This window comes from Neocloeon triangulifer, unplaced genomic scaffold (assembly GCF_031216515.1).
Source record: "Neocloeon triangulifer isolate White Clay Creek 2 clone unplaced genomic scaffold, ASM3121651v1 ptg000014l, whole genome shotgun sequence".
Lineage (NCBI taxonomy): Eukaryota > Metazoa > Arthropoda > Insecta > Ephemeroptera > Baetidae > Neocloeon > Neocloeon triangulifer.
Window position 1 is genome coordinate 20810271 of NW_026775556.1, and position 17972 is coordinate 20828242.

The window sequence follows — 17972 nt, forward strand, 5'->3', positions numbered from 1 at the left end:
GCCAATCAGCAGCGTGGGCGCGCGATCGTAGACTCGGTTTACGGCGCCAATCTGATCGTGCGTTCTAACATGATTGAACAAGATCCTTTCGCATTCGACAAGTCTACATCTAAATAATGACAAATGCATCAGTGTGCGTGTTTTTGTAAGAAGGTCCCAGAGTTCAGAAGATTCATGTTTATTTTCACAATTAGAGTTATTAACCACTCTCACCCCTCTGGATTTTTTTAGTTTTACCAAAAGCCTTGGAATAAATGAAGGGCAGACAGACGTAATGAAAATTTTCGAAAATTTTTGTTATTGTATACATTTCTTGAAATATTTTTTAAGCAAATGAACGTGGAAAGATAATTATATAACATAGAATTCTTAACTACTGAGGAATTGATTTCGGTTAAGTATAATTATGATAATTATGTAATGCGTCGTGATGAAAATTAAAGTAAATAATTTTTCACGCATTGTTACGACTTTCGTCGATTTTTTTTTATAATTCGGTCTTAAGTCCTCTGTCGTCTAAGCATAAATAATGGAAAAAGTAAAATAATTAAAATATTTTAGTGACTTTCACGTTTAGTTTCACTTTTGACAAATTGGCAATTGCAATGCGGAAAAATTTACAACATAAATAATTTCGAAAAAATCTTTCCAATTAAGGAAATAAAAAATGGCGTTAGCATAGGCTGGTGTTTATTTATTTTTTAATTTATAATTTTATTTTTTTAAGCAGATACAAGCAACAAAAATACGCAACTAAATAATAAAACAACAAAATTAACAGTTGACTGCTGGAGAATAATAAAAAATCTCTATTTGAATGGCTGAGAGTCGCAATCAATGGCCGCCGTGGAATCCTCCGTAGCCCTCGTCTTCCTCCTCGTAGCCCGAACTGGAGCTGCCACTGTGGCCGCCCTTCTTTCCGAATTCGTCGTGGTGGCCGCTGTACTCCTCTTGGCCGTACTCGCCCTTGTGGCCGCTGGCCCCGCTGTCATGATGACCCTTGGCAAAGTGACCCTTTTTGCCCTGCTGGGCCTGATCGTGGCCGCTCGCGTGGTGGCCTCCCCTCTGGTGGCCGCCTTTGGCCTCTTGGAAGTGCGCCTCCTCGGCTCCGTGCTTCTTGTTGAAGCCCTCTTTGTGCTCCTCGTCGTAAAACTTGTGTTCTTTCTTGTACTCGTCCTTGTGGTATGTGTTGTGGAAGCCCTTGGTGCTCGAGCCCTTCTTGTGGTAGCCCTTCGAACCGTGAGAAGCGCCCTGCTCACCTTTGCTGCCCGACTCTCCACCTTTTTATATGGAAACAATTAACTTTTTTGTGTACGGTGAGGTAAATTATACTAATTATAATAAGTGATCATTTTGATTATTTAAATATCAGAACACTAAACGTTTTCTCCATCAAATAAAAAAAAGCTATATGATAATGCGACTCAAGATTTGATCACAGAACCAGCGCAGATCAATTTGAAATAATGAAGCATGATAATTGTAGCGCTAGAAAATCAAGTCAATCTTAAAGTAACAAAAATATGAATGAAAAAGGCAATGAAATTTGAAAGTTATAAAAATGAAATTTTGATTACATTAAAATTGCCTATTTTCATTTTATATACATTCTTGTAATCAACGTTACCAATGTTAAACCATGTTTTAAAATAGTATTAAATACAAATTAAAATAAATAAACAAAGTGGCTGATTTAATTTATAAATAATAAGAAAAGTAATTAAAATGAAATTATATTTTGAAAAAATATTTATTTACACAGTCAGTATTTAATTCTGTCATTATATATTAAAAGCTAAATAAATAGAAACATAACCTCTTGTTTTAATTTTAATATTGTCAATGAAATTAAAAAAAAGACAAATTAAAATAAGCAAGCTTGTGTTTTTATTTAAAAAAAAGGATTATTTGGATTATTTTAGAAATGATTTTATGAATAAGCTTACCTGCAAAATGAGCCTTTTCTTCAAAGTGTCCCTTTTTGTTGGCGCCGTCTTCAGAGAAATGTCCGCTCTGTCCACCTTTGTCGAACTTGGCACTGTCGCCCTTCTTGAAACCGCTGCTGCCCTTGTGACCCTTGGCGCCCTTTGAGCCGCCGGCACTGTAGTGTTGGGCCTGGTGCTCGGACCCGCCGCCCTTTTTGAAACCGCCGCCGTTGTTGGCCAGGTACAAGTTGCCCTGCTTGTATCCGTCGCCTAGTCCGTACCCGCCACCGTAACCCCTGCCGAAGTTGAAATATTGTCCGAGGGGGGCAGCCGGGGCCGGCGCAAAGTTCTGGAAGTGCGACCCGGCGGCCACGGGGCCGCTTTGCATGTGGCTGTAACTGACGCCGTTGCCACCGTGGTACACCCTGTAGGCCGAGGGCGCCGCTTCTGCGTCGACCACCACCGGCTGCTCGAGCAACGGCAACAACTTGTTGATCGGCGCCTCCTGAGGCAGCAGCAGGAGGTGCGTCGGGTGGGCCCGACAAGAGGCGACGACCAACAACACGAACGCAGCACTGCCGATCATTGCAGACTTCTTGCACTGTCTGATGCCGTGGACAGGCCTCCCGTCGCCTTTTATACGCCGCCACCCTTACCTGTGAGGTAATTGCACGATCGTCGCACACAAATTTTCTCGGTCGATTACCGCGGTCAGTGTCGTTCTGCATGACAGCCAACTTGTTTTGGAGCGCCGATTGATTCATATTATACATTGTGTGCTTTTTTTGTCTGGTCGCACAAGTGCAACGCTGATGCAACTTTTGCTAATTCAACCAATCTCACGGCGTGAAAATTTATTTTGTGTGGTATGGTTGCTTAGCTTTGTACTCTAGTTACATAGACAGCATTTGATCCACTCTCATTTTAATTAGGATTAATAATTGTGAAAAGTAAAATGGAAATAGTACAAAGTGAAAATCAGTTTAATATTTGAGCTTTTTATTTTGAAGAGAGGCTTGCTAAATTTCTCTTACTGACTGAAAATAAAATGGAAAAAAAATAATTAAAAATTAAGGTGAAATAATAATGGGCGATTAAAGCAAACAATTAAAAAATTTTGTTTAATGCATTTAAAAACATTAAATCAATCAAATCAATCATTTAGTTATTTTAATTAAGTTCTGCTCTTTTTTCAAATCAATTTTTTTTTGTATCGACTGAAAAGAATAAGTAATAATAATAATAATAAACAAATTTTGTTATACATCATCAAAAATACAGTAGTTTTTCTGATTTTTTTTTTTTTTTTTCATATTTTAACCTTTTAAAAATAATATATAAAATATTACATACATTATATGGATATTGATATAATAATATATCAAAATGCAAATAAATATAGTAATGCCTGATGTTAAAATTTTCGAAAATTTTTGTAAATTTTAGATGGGGTCTTGATAATGAGAAATATCCGAAACAGAAGCGCACGCATTATGGGTCAATAAGTACCGCTTCTGATTGGCTGTTGGTTTTCCGTGGCGCAAATTTCAAATTTTCACCAGCGTGTGAAAGTGACACGATAAAATAAAATAAACAAAAAAGCATCAATTTGTACAAATAATAGCAAAAATCACATACCTGGGACCAGTTAATGAGTGCGGCAGTTTTTCTGAGTGGTCGGCTGGCCGGGAAATAAATTCCCCATTCGCCTCAATTCCTTGAGATACAGCGGCGATTCATGAAAATTTTCACCTTTCTCGCCATTTTCCTTCTTCCAAGGACACGTTGGGCACAAGGGCAGCGGCGAGTGATAAGAGAAAGAGAGAGCGCATTCCGATGCTACTGCACTGTGAATGTGAAGGTGGCGCTCCCTCCCAACCCTCCCTCATTTCCTTTTCCCTCGCCGGCTGCCCAAGCGCTGGCGTCTCCAGAAACTTCCTCACTGGAGGAAAAATGGCGAATCGGGCAAAAATATCAGCAATCTCACCGAATTAATGGATTTTCTCGCCGCGCCGACCACTTGGAAGTGTCGCCGCACTCATCGACTCGCCTCAGGTAGGTGAATTTTTTCGTTACAATTTTCCATTTTTTAAATAAATTGCCTCTAACAATAAAATTATGCCTCTTGTTTGTCATGAAGTAAATCGCCCTTCCGGTACTAGCAGCGGACGCATCTGACCACTATTTGAATCGAGACCCAGACCCCATTGGTACAGAGAATGAATAACATAAGTTTGATCCAAAGTTTCTAATTGCTTTAGTTCATGACTACCAAAGGCCCTTATATGTCTTTCTTTCAAGTTCTCAAATTATTCTTTAATGTGTCGATTTATTATATTTTTTTTTACCGTCAAAGTGAGACCAACAACAAGAGCGCAATTTCATTATACCCAATTACACCCGAAATGTTATTTAGCTCAACAGCGTCAACTCTTCCTGTCGTTGTAAGTCGTGTAAAAACTATCAGCAATTCTCAATTCTTCAACAACGCTTCGTGAAAAAGAGAGAAATCAATATTGAACCACTTATTTAATAACTTCCTTCAATAAGCCGCAAAAGTACATCTATTTCACTTGTCGGGAAAAAAAGGCAATTACTTTTTTACCAAATTAAATGAGCTTCCGTTGCGTGAAATTCAAAGCGCGCGGTGAAATAAGACGTCGTTGTATTCTCATTTGAATTTCCCAACTCGTATTCACGCCTTTCTAGCAGGTGTATCATTTTATTATTTATGCTGGGGCGCCGAAAAAGCCAAGCGGAAAATTCCCGAGCGGCAACCTGTTGCACAGTGGTGGATCTAATCGCAGTCAAATACACATATTTTGCGATCGACCGCCTCCGCATAGGACCTTTGTTTCGCGTCGCAAGTCACTCTCACCTGAACAGCGCGTGCTCAGCCAAGCGTGTTAATAATAAAATTGCGCTCGTTGTTTTCGGGGTGTCAAAGTTTTGCTGAAATGAAGTGGCGTTAAATTGCGCACGTTTTAAAAGAGGAACTTCGGCTCGCAGCCAACTGCCGGCCCAATTTGCATAAATCGACAAGTACGGCAATTTGCTTGACTTTTGACTTTTTTAAAGGGACATTAAAAGTGCAGAGCTTTAAATTTGCATCCTAAGTATTTAAGCGGACTGGAGGTACCGAAGTTAAATAAAAAGATTAAATAAAATTAAAATTATTTCAATTTTTTTCTTTAAATTTCGTGATTTAGATACTATTATTAAATAGTCAAATTAAGTCATAAGTTATTTTTTAATTTTCTTAATACTAAAAGATAAGATGTAACATAATAAAAACTACCACAATTTGTTGCAAAATTTTTTTTTAAACATTTAGTGACAAATAAAATTAAACAGTTTTAAGAGAATAGCATCATAATATTCATCTTAAAATAAAACTTAGTAATACAGTTCAAAATTTGCATTAACACTTAGAATGAAAAAAAAATCTTAGAATGAAAAAAAATCCTTCCAGTCAGAAATTTTCACGAAGAGACACAAAAATTTCAAGATAAATTCCAATAATACATATTGCTCTATCTCTATGCATTATGTTATCTGTTATAATTCAATTTTATTTTTACATTGTTTTAAATATTTAACTTCTTCCATAATTATTGGATATCATCGATATATCTTTATTATATAAAAGATAAAATTAAATTAAACACGATACTCATGAATTTGAAAATATTTTATTTTGCGTTCTGGTCTCACATTATCATCAAATTGCTGCTTGGCGAAAACAATAACTAATGAAAGAGAGCGGATATGGGTTTGCGTCAGCAGCTGCGAAATAAATAAGGCTTAATTAACTTTTCGGTAAATCAATTTATCGCTCTAACGCGCAGCTAAATGGCTCGCGTCTCTTTTTGTTGCGCTCTCACTCTAACTGAATGAGTGCACAATTGTGTGTGTGCCAAATCACATTCTATTACACTGTTGTAACAAGCGGTTTGAGCAATCAAACGGAGCCGGAGTTCAATAAACTTCCAATGCATTTGCAATTTTTTTTATTGATTTTGAATCCTTTTCTAATTAAAATATTTTATTACTAACGATCAAAAGTCGATCGAAGAATATATTTCTATTAAGTTTTAAGTGGTTTTTTTTATAATATTTATAAAACTAAAAACGTAACTGCCAACAATTCATAGGATGATTTAAACAAAAACTCTTCAATTTCATTTCTAAACTTAAGATTTACTCGGCAATCTTTTTAACAACAATAACAGACAACAACATCAACAATGAAAACTGGCAGGTATGGTCAAAGTAACAGATCAAAGTTTCAGTTCGAAAGGTCGAAATGGTGTGTTTAGTGGTGTCCACCGCCTCCGCCACCACCTCCCTTGCTGGAAGAGTGGCCCCACTCCTCCTTGCCCTCGTCGCCACCCTTCTTGCCCCAGTGCTCTTCGTCGTCGTGGTGGCTCTCGTCACCGTGCTCGCCCTTCCACCCCTTCTTGCTGCTGTCGTGGTGACCCTTGCCCCAGTGGCCCTTCTTTCCGTACTTGTCCTCGTGATGACCGCCCTTGTGATGACCTCCCTTCTCGTGACCGCCCTTCTTGTCCTCGTGGTGTTCGTGGTGGGAGCCCTTCTTGTCATGGTGGGCCTCGTCGTAGTGTTCGTCAAAGAATTTCTTCTCCTTCTTGTGCTCGTCGAGCTTGTGGATGTCATGCGAGCCCTTGGTGCTGTGACCCTTCTTGTAACTGTCCTCGTCGCCGTACTTGTGGCCCTTCTCGCCCTTGCTGCCCTTGTGGTGCTCACCGTAGTAGCCGCCCTCGTCGTGGTGACCCTTCTTGTGACCTCCGTCCTCCGAGAAGTCGCCCTTCTTGCCCTCCTTGTCGTGGTGTCCCTTTTCGCCCTTGTGCCATCCGTGGTCTGACTTGTGTCCTTTCTTGCCCTTTTTGCCGCCCTCGGAGAAGTGCGACTCGTGTTTCTTGGAGCCGCCGCCCTTCTTAGACGAGTGTCCGCCGTGTCCACCGGAGGCGGCTGGCACCAGGTCGTGATCGGCGAAACTCCAAACGTCAACCAACCGGGATCCTTCGACGAACTGATCCGTTGATGCAGAGATGGATGTATCGCCCTGCAATTTTTCATCAATTTCAGTAAAATGTGTTGACGGGTAATTTTTAATTTGAAGCGGGCTTATGGACCAAAGAGTTTTTTAATTCATTTAAAAAAATCGCACCATAAATGAGCTGTTAAGGTCTCAAAATTAGTTTTCCATTCCCTGAAATTGTTACTTGTCAATATTTCGTTAAAAAATTCAATAAAGAGTGCAATTCATAAACCCAACCTGGCCCAGGGTAATTAGTCCACCATTAAATTTGCATGGCGAATTTAGTTAACTTGTTCAGGATCGCCAATTAGATGTACATTAGATTGGGCAAAAAATTATATATTTATTTCCGTTTATTTCCAATTAAAATTAAATTCTAAATGCTTATATTTAAACCATTGTTTACAGTAATTTTTTATGCAAAAAATATTCCTTCAATAATATAATTACTTTATAGGTTGTGATCGCATATTATCATTTATTTGGTGTTACAAATTAATAAATTGAGGTTCATCTTTACATTCTTTACAATTATTGCACGGATTGTGAGCGAGGAGGAAATATGCAACCTGCGTGACACGCTTGTAAATGCATTGCATACTCCACAGTGAAAAGTAAATCTTGGGGATAAAATACACTTATTTTAAGTAAAAATTGAAATTGATCTTTAAACTGTAGAAATATTTCAGAGAAAAATTGATGGATAAAACTATTTTTTTAGAGACATTGAAGTTCAATGGAGATGAAAATCATATAAAGTATTAAAAATATAAGTAATAAATTAATATTTTTATGTTTAATAAAAAACAATAGAGTGAAACTGAATCCAAACTTTTGCCAATTATTTCAAATTTACAAAAAAAAAAATCAAAGTACCGTTTGCGGCCATGCGCCAATGCTGAAGATCTCTCTGGCGAAGCCGGTTGTCTGCAGAAGGCCGAGCACCACGATCAAGCACCAAGTAGGAGCGCCCATTTCGGTCAATTCCTTCAGGTCTCTTGAGTGTGTGTGATGCCGACCAAGGCAGTTAGTCTTATTTATAGGCGTGAGATGCTCAGTCAGCCCGGCGGTGCTTTTTGTCGCTTGATTATGCGAGCGACACTTGGCGCGGCAGCACTCGAGTGCATCCTCGTGTTTCTGCTCATTTAAACGCCCGACGAATTGTCTCGCCTTTCGCTTTCACCCGCGGGCGCGGAGCAGTTAGTTTGTGCGAACCATTTCGCCACTGGTCGGTCGAACCGCTTCATTGGGGACGTTGCCGCCTGGCACTCACTGCTCTCCTCGACTCCACGGCTTTTTTGTCGCACTTTATTCTGTTAAGTTTCGTCGCAAAAACCGCCACCGGTTGTTGTGAAAAGCTTTTCTACGTCTCTCCAGTAAAAGCGGCGCGCATTACACACTTTTTATACAAAAAGCTTATTTGCAACCGTTTAAAGAAATGTACTGTTAGGAAAGCTTTTCAATGGAAATTAAATTTAATTCTATAAACGCATCAGTAAAACTGAGTAAAACATACATAGTAAGTTTGCCAGATCTATAATAATAGAGATTAAATTTTTACTTTGCTGGTAAATAGTGCCTTTTAATCTTTATTAAAAATTAAAAAAAGCATTGAAGCACTACAAAAGTTAATATCAAATATTAATAAATTTAATATTCATTTTTTATTATTTAATGTTTTTTGATTATTTTTATAATATATAAAATACATTATAATTTATTCATCGTTTTGTTTTGCAAAGCTCTATAAATTTATTTAAATGATAAAAATTTGATATATCACTCATGAGTATTCACCATAATATATAATATATATGTTAAAGATCAGATCACCTTCACAATTCTAATTTAATTTTAAGTTAAAAAAAATAGTAGTAACAACTTCTTCATTTTTGCGTATACTACAGTACATTTCACTTTAGCAGGGCAGTTCTTCAGGTGTATTATCGGTCACACGGATTGTCACATAATTCACATACACATTTATTGACATCAATTTAATTCATTTATATTTTTATTATTATCGCCTCAATTTTGGCCTTCATTGATGATAAATTAGTTTATTAAATGTTTACGATACAAAAATAATAGGCTTAGCCAAGTTTTAGATTTTCAATGAAAACGTAGACACAGTTCCTGCTGGAAACGTTAATTTTTTAATTTGTAGTTATCTGGTCATTTAACTTTGGTAGCGATATTTATTAGATAGTTGAACTTGGAATAAAATTAATTGGGAAATATGCAAATTCTTTTGGTATGTTCAATTACATTGTGAAATAATATATAAACTATTTTAATTGGATTTTTAGCATTGCTAAGAATGATAATGGATTTTTTTTTTATATCCTGCATATATGGGATTATATATTCAGGTTTTGCAAAGGAGCAATCCCAACCAAGATGCACATGACTCAAGATTGCAAAGACTTCAATAGGAATTTTCATTTGCGCTGTTAACAGAGAATTGTAGTAAATTACCAAGAATTAAAGTATTTATATTTTTATTATTATTTTCTGAGATATATATTACTTAATTTATTTTATTTTAACAATCAAAACTTTTAAAATGTGGAAATGAAGAGATCGGGCTTTTCCTCCATGATCATCTCCTCGAGTGTCAACTTCTTCTTTTAAAATGTATTATAATATATTTAGTGGCAGTATTTGCTAGGTTTTTTTTTTTAAAATTACCCATTAATTGAAACTGTTCTTTTTTTAATTGCAGGTTATGTTAAATTTAGATCTGAAAGTTTTTCTCAAAAGAAATGCATGGAAGTTCATTTGAAATAGCTTTTTTTTATTTGCAGGTAACAACAACAAAATGCATTTTAATCAATTTGTAGCCGTTTAAAAACATTTAACATTAACTACACATTAAGTCAACAATCAACAACAACGAGATCGCAGCAACAACAGGGTCAAAATGAGTTTCCGGGAATCCTTCGGGTGTGACAAGAGAGGGATGGGGATGGAGGAAAGGGTTGATGGCATTAACAGGGTTTTTGGCCACCTCTGTCGGCCGCTGGATTCAAATTTCAATAAATTAACGAAAGCCAGGTTTGGCAAAAGGATGATGAACAGCAGGGTTGGAATCAGCAGCTTAGTGGTGTCCTCCGCCACCTCCTCCTCCTCCGTGTCCGCCGCCGCCTCCACCTCCACCACCGCCTCCGTGACCTCCGCCTCCGCCCGAGCTGAAACCGTGAGAGCTGTGGCCCTCGTCGCCTCCCTTCTTGCCGTAGTCGTCGTGGTGGCCGCTGTATTCCTCGTGGCCGTGCTCGCCCTTCCACCCCTTGTGATCGCTGTCGTGGTGACCCTTGTCGTGGTGGCCCTTCTTGCTGTACTTGTCCTCGTGGTGACCGCCCTTGTGGTGACCTCCCTTCTCGTGGCCTCCCTTCTTGTCTCCGTGGTGTTCGTGGAAGTCGCCGTACTTCTTGGAGTGGCCGCCCTTGTGGAAGTCGTCGTAGAACTTGTGCTCCTTCTTGTACTCGTCCTTGTGGTACGTGTTGTGGTATCCCTTGGTGGAGTCGCCTTTCTTGTGACCTCCCTTCTCGCCAAAGCTCGAGCCCTTCTCACCCTTGCTGCCCTTCTCGTGCTTGCCGTAGTGGCCGCCCTCCTCGTGGTGGCCCTTCTTGTGGCCGCCGTCTTCCTCGTGGTGGCCGGACTTGTCCTCCTTGTCGTGGTGACCTTTCTCGCCCTTGTCCCAGCCACTGTTGCCCTTGTGACCTTTGTGACCCTTGCTTCCCTTGGAGCCGTGGCTGGACGAGTGGTGTTTGGAGCCGCCGCCCTTTTTGGAGCTGCTCTCTTTTCCTCCTCCTCCACCGCCTCCACCTCCGCCTCCGCCGCCTCCTCCGTGGCCTCCGCCTCCTCCTCCGTGGCCTCCGCTGGCAGCTACGGCAAGGTCGCCCCAGTAGCGGGTGGCGGCGGGCGCCAGGTCACTGGGGATGTACTCGCGGACGGGCCGCACTGAGACGACGAGGCCGCCGTTGTCAGGACGGCGCCTGAAGACAGGCAGCTCGCGAGCCAGCACGGCCGTGCCGAGCACGGCTAGCGCTACGAAGAGTGGTTGATGTCGAACCCACATGGCTAGAGCTGATCTGAGCCCCTCAAGCCACGGAACACTTGTGCCTCTTCGGTGGCGTCTCTACTCCTTTATAGAGATGCCCGTCGAGCGAATCCGGCACTTTTTTCGCGCTGGCACGGCAAGAGCTGACCAGCCGAGCATGTCACCCTCCTCCGTCAATTGTGTTTTCGCCGCGCCCGAAAAGTCACGCTTTCTTTGCCAAAACCTATCGCTGCTTCTGCCCGTGATTGATCGATCGGTCGCTCCTCTATTGCGCCGCTGGAAGCACGCATAAATTAAAATGCAAGAAATTCGGTGAAATGCACTCCGGATGAATTAAGGCTAATCGAAGAAGAACAAATTATTAAAATGTAATATTATTTAAAATCATTCACTAAAGATCGACGATTTCTGATTATTTTAAGTCCTCAAGCGCATAATGGACAAATTTGGCTGTAATTTAATTTTGTATTACTAAATGACATGAACATAGTTTTTTGACTATACTGTATGTGTATCAAGTAATTGAACATCTAAGTTTCAAGATTGATTTTAATTTTTAATTGTTCTTTATTTTATTAATTTATTCTCCATTCGGTTCAAGTATTTTTGAATATAAGTGGTGCCAGTAGAAACTTAAAATGACTTAAATTATTTTTTAATGGTCCCGTGAAATTTATGAAAAATTTTGTACACCTGAAGGCCCGTCATAAGTTAATATATTTGAATTAATTTTCCTTCAACACTTTAAACAATTCACTCACTTTATATTTTTTTTTTCAAAACATCTGAATGAATCAGATATGAAATGTGAATGATATTTAGTTTGGAAACTTTTATTGAAGACCTTAAATTTCCCTGAGTTAATAATTGTTATAAATATCATCGAGCAATCGAAATAATCAATAAATACTCTTTTTATTTCTGTATGCCTGGAAAAACTTAACATTTTATTGGCTCCTTTCTCTGTACAAATTGGTTTGAGAAGTAAAATCGTTCGTAACAATGGATGATGATTACCGATTGAAGTAAGGAGTTCGTAATTAGTTTACAAAAATTGTTTTTAAATCCGATTTATTTTGTATTCATGTATGAAAAAATTACACAAAACAAAATTCATTACAAAGAACATTAATTTTATAAATGAAACATAATTAATTTAATAATAAAATAAAATTTAAAAAATGCGCTAATAATTATTAATTTATTGTAAAAATAATTCATAATTTTATTTTAAACTTATTATTATTAATGTTCATTAAGGTTAATTACCTATATAATTAATAAAATTATTAAGCAATAGTTAAATTTGTCTTTTGAGTAAAATTATATTATTTGAGAGATATATTTACATCTTATGAGATTTGCAGATGCCAGTTTAGCATACGTGAATTTCCCTCATTATTTATTTTATTCCCTTCTCTTTAGATTCAGAAATATAATTTGAAAATTATCAATTTTTTTTTTATTTTTGCCAACAATACCACTTTCAATTCCGTTGATGGTGCACTGAAGAACGTCTCTCTGTAATTTTGGTGGTAATTTTTTCTCTGGATCTTTCTGCGGCCTGATCAAGAAAAAATGTACTATCTGTTCAGATGGATGATTGATTTCTATTTGATGCAGACCGCACTACTGACTTCTATAAGATAAGACGATTTTCAAGGCAAATGACTTTTTTTCTGAAGATAAAGTTGCAACTCAATTATATGATGTAGTAAAATGATTATAAATGGCATTATTTTTTTTAACGGGACCCACTTTTGGCATGGGGTCGGCGGATCTTGTTGAAAATTGGTAGTTTGGTTGCCCTTAGGGTGTAGACAAATAGTTTAGAAGGATTTTTGAAAATTCTCAAAATTGCCTATTTTACAGGGGCTCAAAGTTGGGGATTTTTAAAAAAGGTGTTTTCGAAAATCAAAAATATCTCAGGTCCTGCTGCAGATAGCGCATGTGTGTATATAAACAAAGTTGTAGGAAATTAGACGACCTACAACTTTGCCATAGTGACCAAGGTCGTAGGTCAAAGTTCAGGGTCAATTTTTTAAGCTTGAATTTTTTGATGCGCCACCAAAGTACCTAGTACATAAAAATTTTTTATTCCATTATAGCCAAAAGTTGCTCTAGTTGGTAGTCAACAACATATTGAAATTTGGCGAGACTGTTTTTTTCTGTTTTCGAGATATTTTAGGTCAAAAGCAGAAAAACGTGGTTTTCCGAGCATTTTCCTACACAAATTAACATTTAACCGCCCGTAACTCTTTTCCTGCTAGAGTTACGCAAAAATGTATAATAACAAAAAATGATTGCCTTGACCTGTTCTTTCAAACCATGTATCGAACATAGTGACCAGGTCACAAAAGGTCAATGACCCCGGTGACCTGTGACCTTGCAAGTGCAAAACTGAATTTCAGATATTCTTGTGTTTCTTTTCATCGAGGTGAAACATTTCCAGCAAATATTTTTGGAAAGGTCACAGGTCACCGGGGTCAATGACCTTTTGTGACCTGGTCACTATGTGCGATACATGGTTTGAAAGAACAGGTCAAGGCAATCATTTTTTGTTATTATACATTTTTGCGTAACTCTAGCAGGAAAAGAGTTACGGGCGGTTAAATGTTAATTTGTGTAGGAAAATGCTCGGAAAACCACGTTTTTCTGCTTTTGACCTAAAATATCTCGAAAACAGAAAAAAACAGTCTCGCCAAATTTCAATATGTTGTTGACTACCAACTAGAGCAACTTTTGGCTATAATGGAATAAAAAAATTTTATGTACTAGGTACTTTGGTGGCGCATCAAAAAATTCAAGCTTAAAAAATTGACCCTGAACTTTGACCTACGACCTTGGTCACTATGGCAAAGTTGTAGGTCGTCTAATTTCCTACAACTTTGTTTATATACACACATGCGCTATCTGCAGCAGGACCTGAGATATTTTTGATTTTCGAAAACACCTTTTTTAAAAATCCCCAACTTTGAGCCCCTGTAAAATAGGCAATTTTGAGAATTTTCAAAAATCCTTCTAAACTATTTGTCTACACCCTAAGGGCAACCAAACTACCAATTTTCAACAAGATCCGCCGACCCCATGCCAAAAGTGGGTCCCGTTAAAAAAAATAATTATAATTATTTTCATTAATTTAGAAATTCCTGACTGAGACTAAAATTATTACAAATTAAGGAAAGAACCGTGACTAATTATTGATGTTTACATATTTTATTAATTTTTGTCTTATGTACAAAATAAAAATTCCCACAAATGTTATTTATTTTAACGTTTAAAAAAAAAATAAGCTGATGCAATCGAAAAACAATTATTTATTTATATAGAGGATTTAAATAGAAGTTAGATGTGCAATTTGGCATGCTGGATATTATCTGCTCCACTTTTTCTCCACCGTTGGATGATGCAATTAGAATTTTCCAGAGAAGCTTAGTGAACCAGAGAGCGCAGTTTTGTTTCGCGCTCGCAACTTTCGCCGAGTACACATTTTGTTAAACGGTTTTGTCACTGAAGCACAGTAGTGCGTGCGCCAGGCACAAAAAAGCGGCAGTGTGACAATCGATTTCAAAATAGATTGAGAGCTGCATCGTTTCCTATTAAGTGTAACATCGGTCGTGAGGTAATCCACTGAATTGCGTCTTTCCCTATCGCAATTGATACCCAATGGCTTGGAAATGATTAGGTTTTTCGCATTTTTCTCACTCAGCTGGATCATGACGTAGTAAAACGCAATGGTTTTCGATGAACTTTTGTTTCAAGTTTTTTTTTATTTTATTATTATTTACATGTACAACTCAGTTGAATATTTGTCAGATAAACTTGAAAAAATTGTTAAAATTTAGCTTCACTACATTTGACAGAAAGAAAAGTTAAGAAAATTTCACAAGGAAATGTTGTCACCTCGTTTTTTGCTTTGGTAATTTTCTGCTGAAAAGTTAACAGACTGAGGCGACACCGTTTGATCCGTTCAAATGTCACAAAGTTTAGCCGCATTAGAGAGAAAGAGAGAAAAAAAAATACCCGTTCAGTGTGCAGAATGCGCTCAACCATTTAACTTGCACAAAGCGCTCATATTTTCCGCGTTCGGACGCTCACTCATTGCTTAAGTGGCTTAAGTACTCCTCAGTATTATTTTTTGACCGTGATTTTATATGGAAATTATATCTAGAAAAAAGAAAAAAAAGATGGTTTTAGGGATTACTCTCCTGATTTGATGTAGTAAAATTTCACATTTCATCCTACGGGAATTTTGTTTTGCCAACTGAGAAAAATAGCTGGATCCACTTTAGGTATCAAATTTGCAATGATTTTTATAATTATTGATGCACCCGATTTGTTTTTCGTTAATAAACTGTTTATATTTAAAGTAAGAGCTTGGCTAGATTTATTCATAGATATGTTTTAAGTTTTAAAAGTGCCTTTTTAATTAAATTTTATTTCTTAAATATAATTTCCTTCGTGAATTAGGGCTGCATTTAGTGGTCAAAAACACTTTTGCCCCCCTTTAGATTAAAAATTCAACGGATCAACATTTATCATGTGTCGCCCGCCTCTCGACTTGCAGTTCATAAAAAAATCCATTAAATTTAAAAATTTATTCACTCCTCATCTTCATCTTCCTCATCGTCCTCCTCGTCATCGTCGAATTTTGATAAAAATGAGTCGTACATTTCACTGAAACTTCCATGTCCACCGTCGCCCTCTTCACTGCCCGCCGCGTCTTTACTCGCATCCTCTGACTCTTCTTCGTCTTCGTAGGAAAACAGGCCTTTGCCCTGGCTGATTTTGTGGCTGTGCGCGCCAATCCCGCCGTAGTCGCCGTGGCCGCCATCGTCATCGTCCGACGAGTGGCTGCTGGCCCAGGTGCCGCTGTCCTTCCACGATCCCCCGTCCTCGCCGCCACCCTTCTTGCCGGTGCTCGTGTGGCTTTCGTGGCCCCACGTGTCGCCGTCCGCCTTGTCGAAGCTGTCGCTCTTCTTGTACCCATTGTCGCCCTTGAATGACTTCGAATTGTGGTAACTGGACTCTTTTTTGCCACCTTTGTCTCCGCCCGAGCCTTTGCTGGATGAACTTGCCGCTTCAAACAGGTCAGTCGGAGGACGCACCTGCACTTCACTGATAACTGACTCGACCACAGAAGTGTCCTCCATATCATCCCTGCACACATATGAAAATAAATTAATCACATTAAATGTTTAAATAAAACGTTTAGAGCAGCAGCAGCACAGAGGCTTCAAATAATGATATAAAATTAAAAAATACACTATCGAATTTGGAAAAAAATAATTATGTAATTTAGTTTCAATGTAAATTAATCACAGTAATACAGACTTTCAATAATTTCTCAATTTTCCATCTTTGATGAATAACTAATCGTCATCGGTTGGCGCCACAATATTAAATAGAAATGGAAAATAAAAATAATTTATTTTATTGTTTAAAAATACAGGACTTAGAAGACAACAGAAACACAAAAATTTTAATTTTAATTAAATTAAATAAAACAGTAACATAAAATGGTGATTTGAATTTAAAATCGGCTTTTCCTCGATCGGTGGGTTTTTGAGACTTTTTTATTGTTTCAAAAAATTATATCCTGCTCTACCCATCGATGTAAAGCCAATTTTAAATTCAAATCACCATGAATCAACCCTCGATCGTGAAATTCTACGACAAAAGTAACATAAAATTAAAAAATGATATTTCCCTTTTTTATTTCTGAAATTGTTATTAAAAAGGTGATAAAAATGTAAATTTTTTTCTATATTGAAATTTGGTATTTTCTTTAATAGAAAAATTACGCTTGAGATTTATAAATACAAATTGGGAGTAAATAAAATTTTAAATCACTCACATGTGGGCCACTCCTGCGAGGGCGAGAGCCGCGCAGAGGATCATTCCGGCCGAAGCCGCCCTGGCGTGCCTGCCGATCATGTCAACCTGGGACTGATGTCGTCCATCGCGCCAACCACCACTATATATAACAACCGTTGGAGGCAAGTGTCCACCGAGAGGAAGTCGTCCGTCCATTCGCGTCGCTTTTTTCCGCGACACAACTTCCCTCCACGCTACTTTCTCTCCTTCCGCAAATTTGACTAAAGTTCGGCGCGCTCCAGCCTTCCGGGTTGACGCCGGCGGATCATCCATTATTTTTTTCATGCTCGGTTGGTTTATTTGTGAATTACGACGCCGATTAATAGGAAAATTGACGGGCGATCAGGAAGGTGTGCTTGTTTCTCAGGCATTGTTGAAATTTCTTGCTTATGCCTTTTTGACAACAAAGTTACGTCACAGTAACGCAATCAAAAATCAAATCAAATATATTTGGTTTCAAACTTTCTTAATTTTTTAAACAATTTTATTTAAAATATATTAACGTTGATTGTGAATGTTGATGTTGAAACCTGCAATCAAATTATAGTTTTTTACAATAGTGTATAAAAAAATTTAACTCGTGGAAAATTTATTATCTGGACAAAAACAATTTTGGACAAAACGAATTCAAAGGATGTGGCAGAATAAATTTGAATATTAAAGGAATAAACAAAGAAAGCTTCATTTTGTTATGCCTAAATTCACTAAACGGATTATGCACATAAGCTTCATTAACTTTTGAGAGACAGCTGTGGGCTGTGGGAGAGAGAAGATAAGAAGATGTTTTTCCGACTTTAAATAGCAGAATGGTTTGAGTAAAATACTCTCTGAGCATTTATTTTGATCGCAGTATTTATATCAACGTGCAGCCTACGATTCTTAGAAGCGCGCCACAGTATATGGTAACAAGACACCGTTACATGTGTATACATTGCTGCAGAGCACCACAAAGTGTTAGGGATAGTATATCGGGTAGGTATAGGGCGGACTTGCCCAATAGGCTGCTATGCAAGTGCCGCGCGCCATTGTGTAATTAGGCAGAAATGGA

General features: G+C 38.0%; 4 protein-coding genes across 4 annotated transcripts; all 4 read right to left on the reverse strand.

Moving 5' to 3' along the window:
* Window positions 1–694: 694 nt before the first annotated feature.
* LOC132200296 (uncharacterized) lies at window positions 695–2566 on the reverse strand. The gene is made up of 2 exons (XM_059625654.1): window positions 1947–2566; window positions 695–1280 (listed from the first exon to the last, which is right to left on the reverse strand). The coding sequence occupies exons 1-2, from the start codon at window positions 2509–2511 to the stop codon at window positions 835–837; spliced, it is 1011 nt and encodes a 336-aa protein (XP_059481637.1). The 5' UTR covers window positions 2512–2566; the 3' UTR covers window positions 695–834.
* Window positions 2567–5679: 3113 nt separating this feature from the next.
* Window positions 5680–8042, reverse strand: LOC132200420 (histidine-rich glycoprotein-like). The gene is made up of 2 exons (XM_059625866.1): window positions 7861–8042; window positions 5680–7008 (listed from the first exon to the last, which is right to left on the reverse strand). The coding sequence occupies exons 1-2, from the start codon at window positions 7957–7959 to the stop codon at window positions 6241–6243; spliced, it is 867 nt and encodes a 288-aa protein (XP_059481849.1). The 5' UTR covers window positions 7960–8042; the 3' UTR covers window positions 5680–6240.
* Window positions 8043–9766: 1724 nt separating this feature from the next.
* Window positions 9767–11095, reverse strand: LOC132200596 (uncharacterized). The gene has a single exon (XM_059626191.1). It carries the CDS (start codon window positions 11063–11065, stop codon window positions 10085–10087), a length of 981 nt encoding a protein of 326 aa, XP_059482174.1. The 5' UTR covers window positions 11066–11095; the 3' UTR covers window positions 9767–10084.
* Window positions 11096–14853: 3758 nt separating this feature from the next.
* On the reverse strand, window positions 14854–17445 carry LOC132200872 (keratin, type I cytoskeletal 9-like). The gene is made up of 2 exons (XM_059626639.1): window positions 16905–17445; window positions 14854–16207 (listed from the first exon to the last, which is right to left on the reverse strand). Exons 1-2 carry the CDS (start codon window positions 17207–17209, stop codon window positions 15649–15651), a joined length of 864 nt encoding a protein of 287 aa, XP_059482622.1. The 5' UTR covers window positions 17210–17445; the 3' UTR covers window positions 14854–15648.
* Between the last annotated feature and the right edge of the window lie 527 nt (window positions 17446–17972).

What these genes read in the sequence shown, in the direction of transcription:
- LOC132200596 (XM_059626191.1), bottom strand. Translation starts at nt 11,065, where the DNA reads ATGTGGGTTCGACATCAACCACTCTTCGTAGCGCTAGCCGTGCTCGGC.
- LOC132200420 (XM_059625866.1), bottom strand. Translation starts at nt 7,959, where the DNA reads ATGGGCGCTCCTACTTGGTGCTTGATCGTGGTGCTCGGCCTTCTGCAG. An exon ending in TTGGCGCATGGCCGCAAACG is followed by an intron (nt 7,009 to 7,860) that starts GTACTTTGATTT and finishes GAAAAATTGCAG; the next exon opens with GGCGATACATCCATCTCTGC.
- LOC132200872 (XM_059626639.1), bottom strand. Translation starts at nt 17,209, where the DNA reads ATGAAAAAAATAATGGATGATCCGCCGGCGTCAACCCGGAAGGCTGGA. An exon ending in CTCGCAGGAGTGGCCCACAT is followed by an intron (nt 16,208 to 16,904) that starts GTGAGTGATTTA and finishes ATATGTGTGCAG; the next exon opens with GGATGATATGGAGGACACTT.
- LOC132200296 (XM_059625654.1), bottom strand. Translation starts at nt 2,511, where the DNA reads ATGATCGGCAGTGCTGCGTTCGTGTTGTTGGTCGTCGCCTCTTGTCGG. An exon ending in AGAAAAGGCTCATTTTGCAG is followed by an intron (nt 1,281 to 1,946) that starts GTAAGCTTATTC and finishes CCATATAAAAAG; the next exon opens with GTGGAGAGTCGGGCAGCAAA.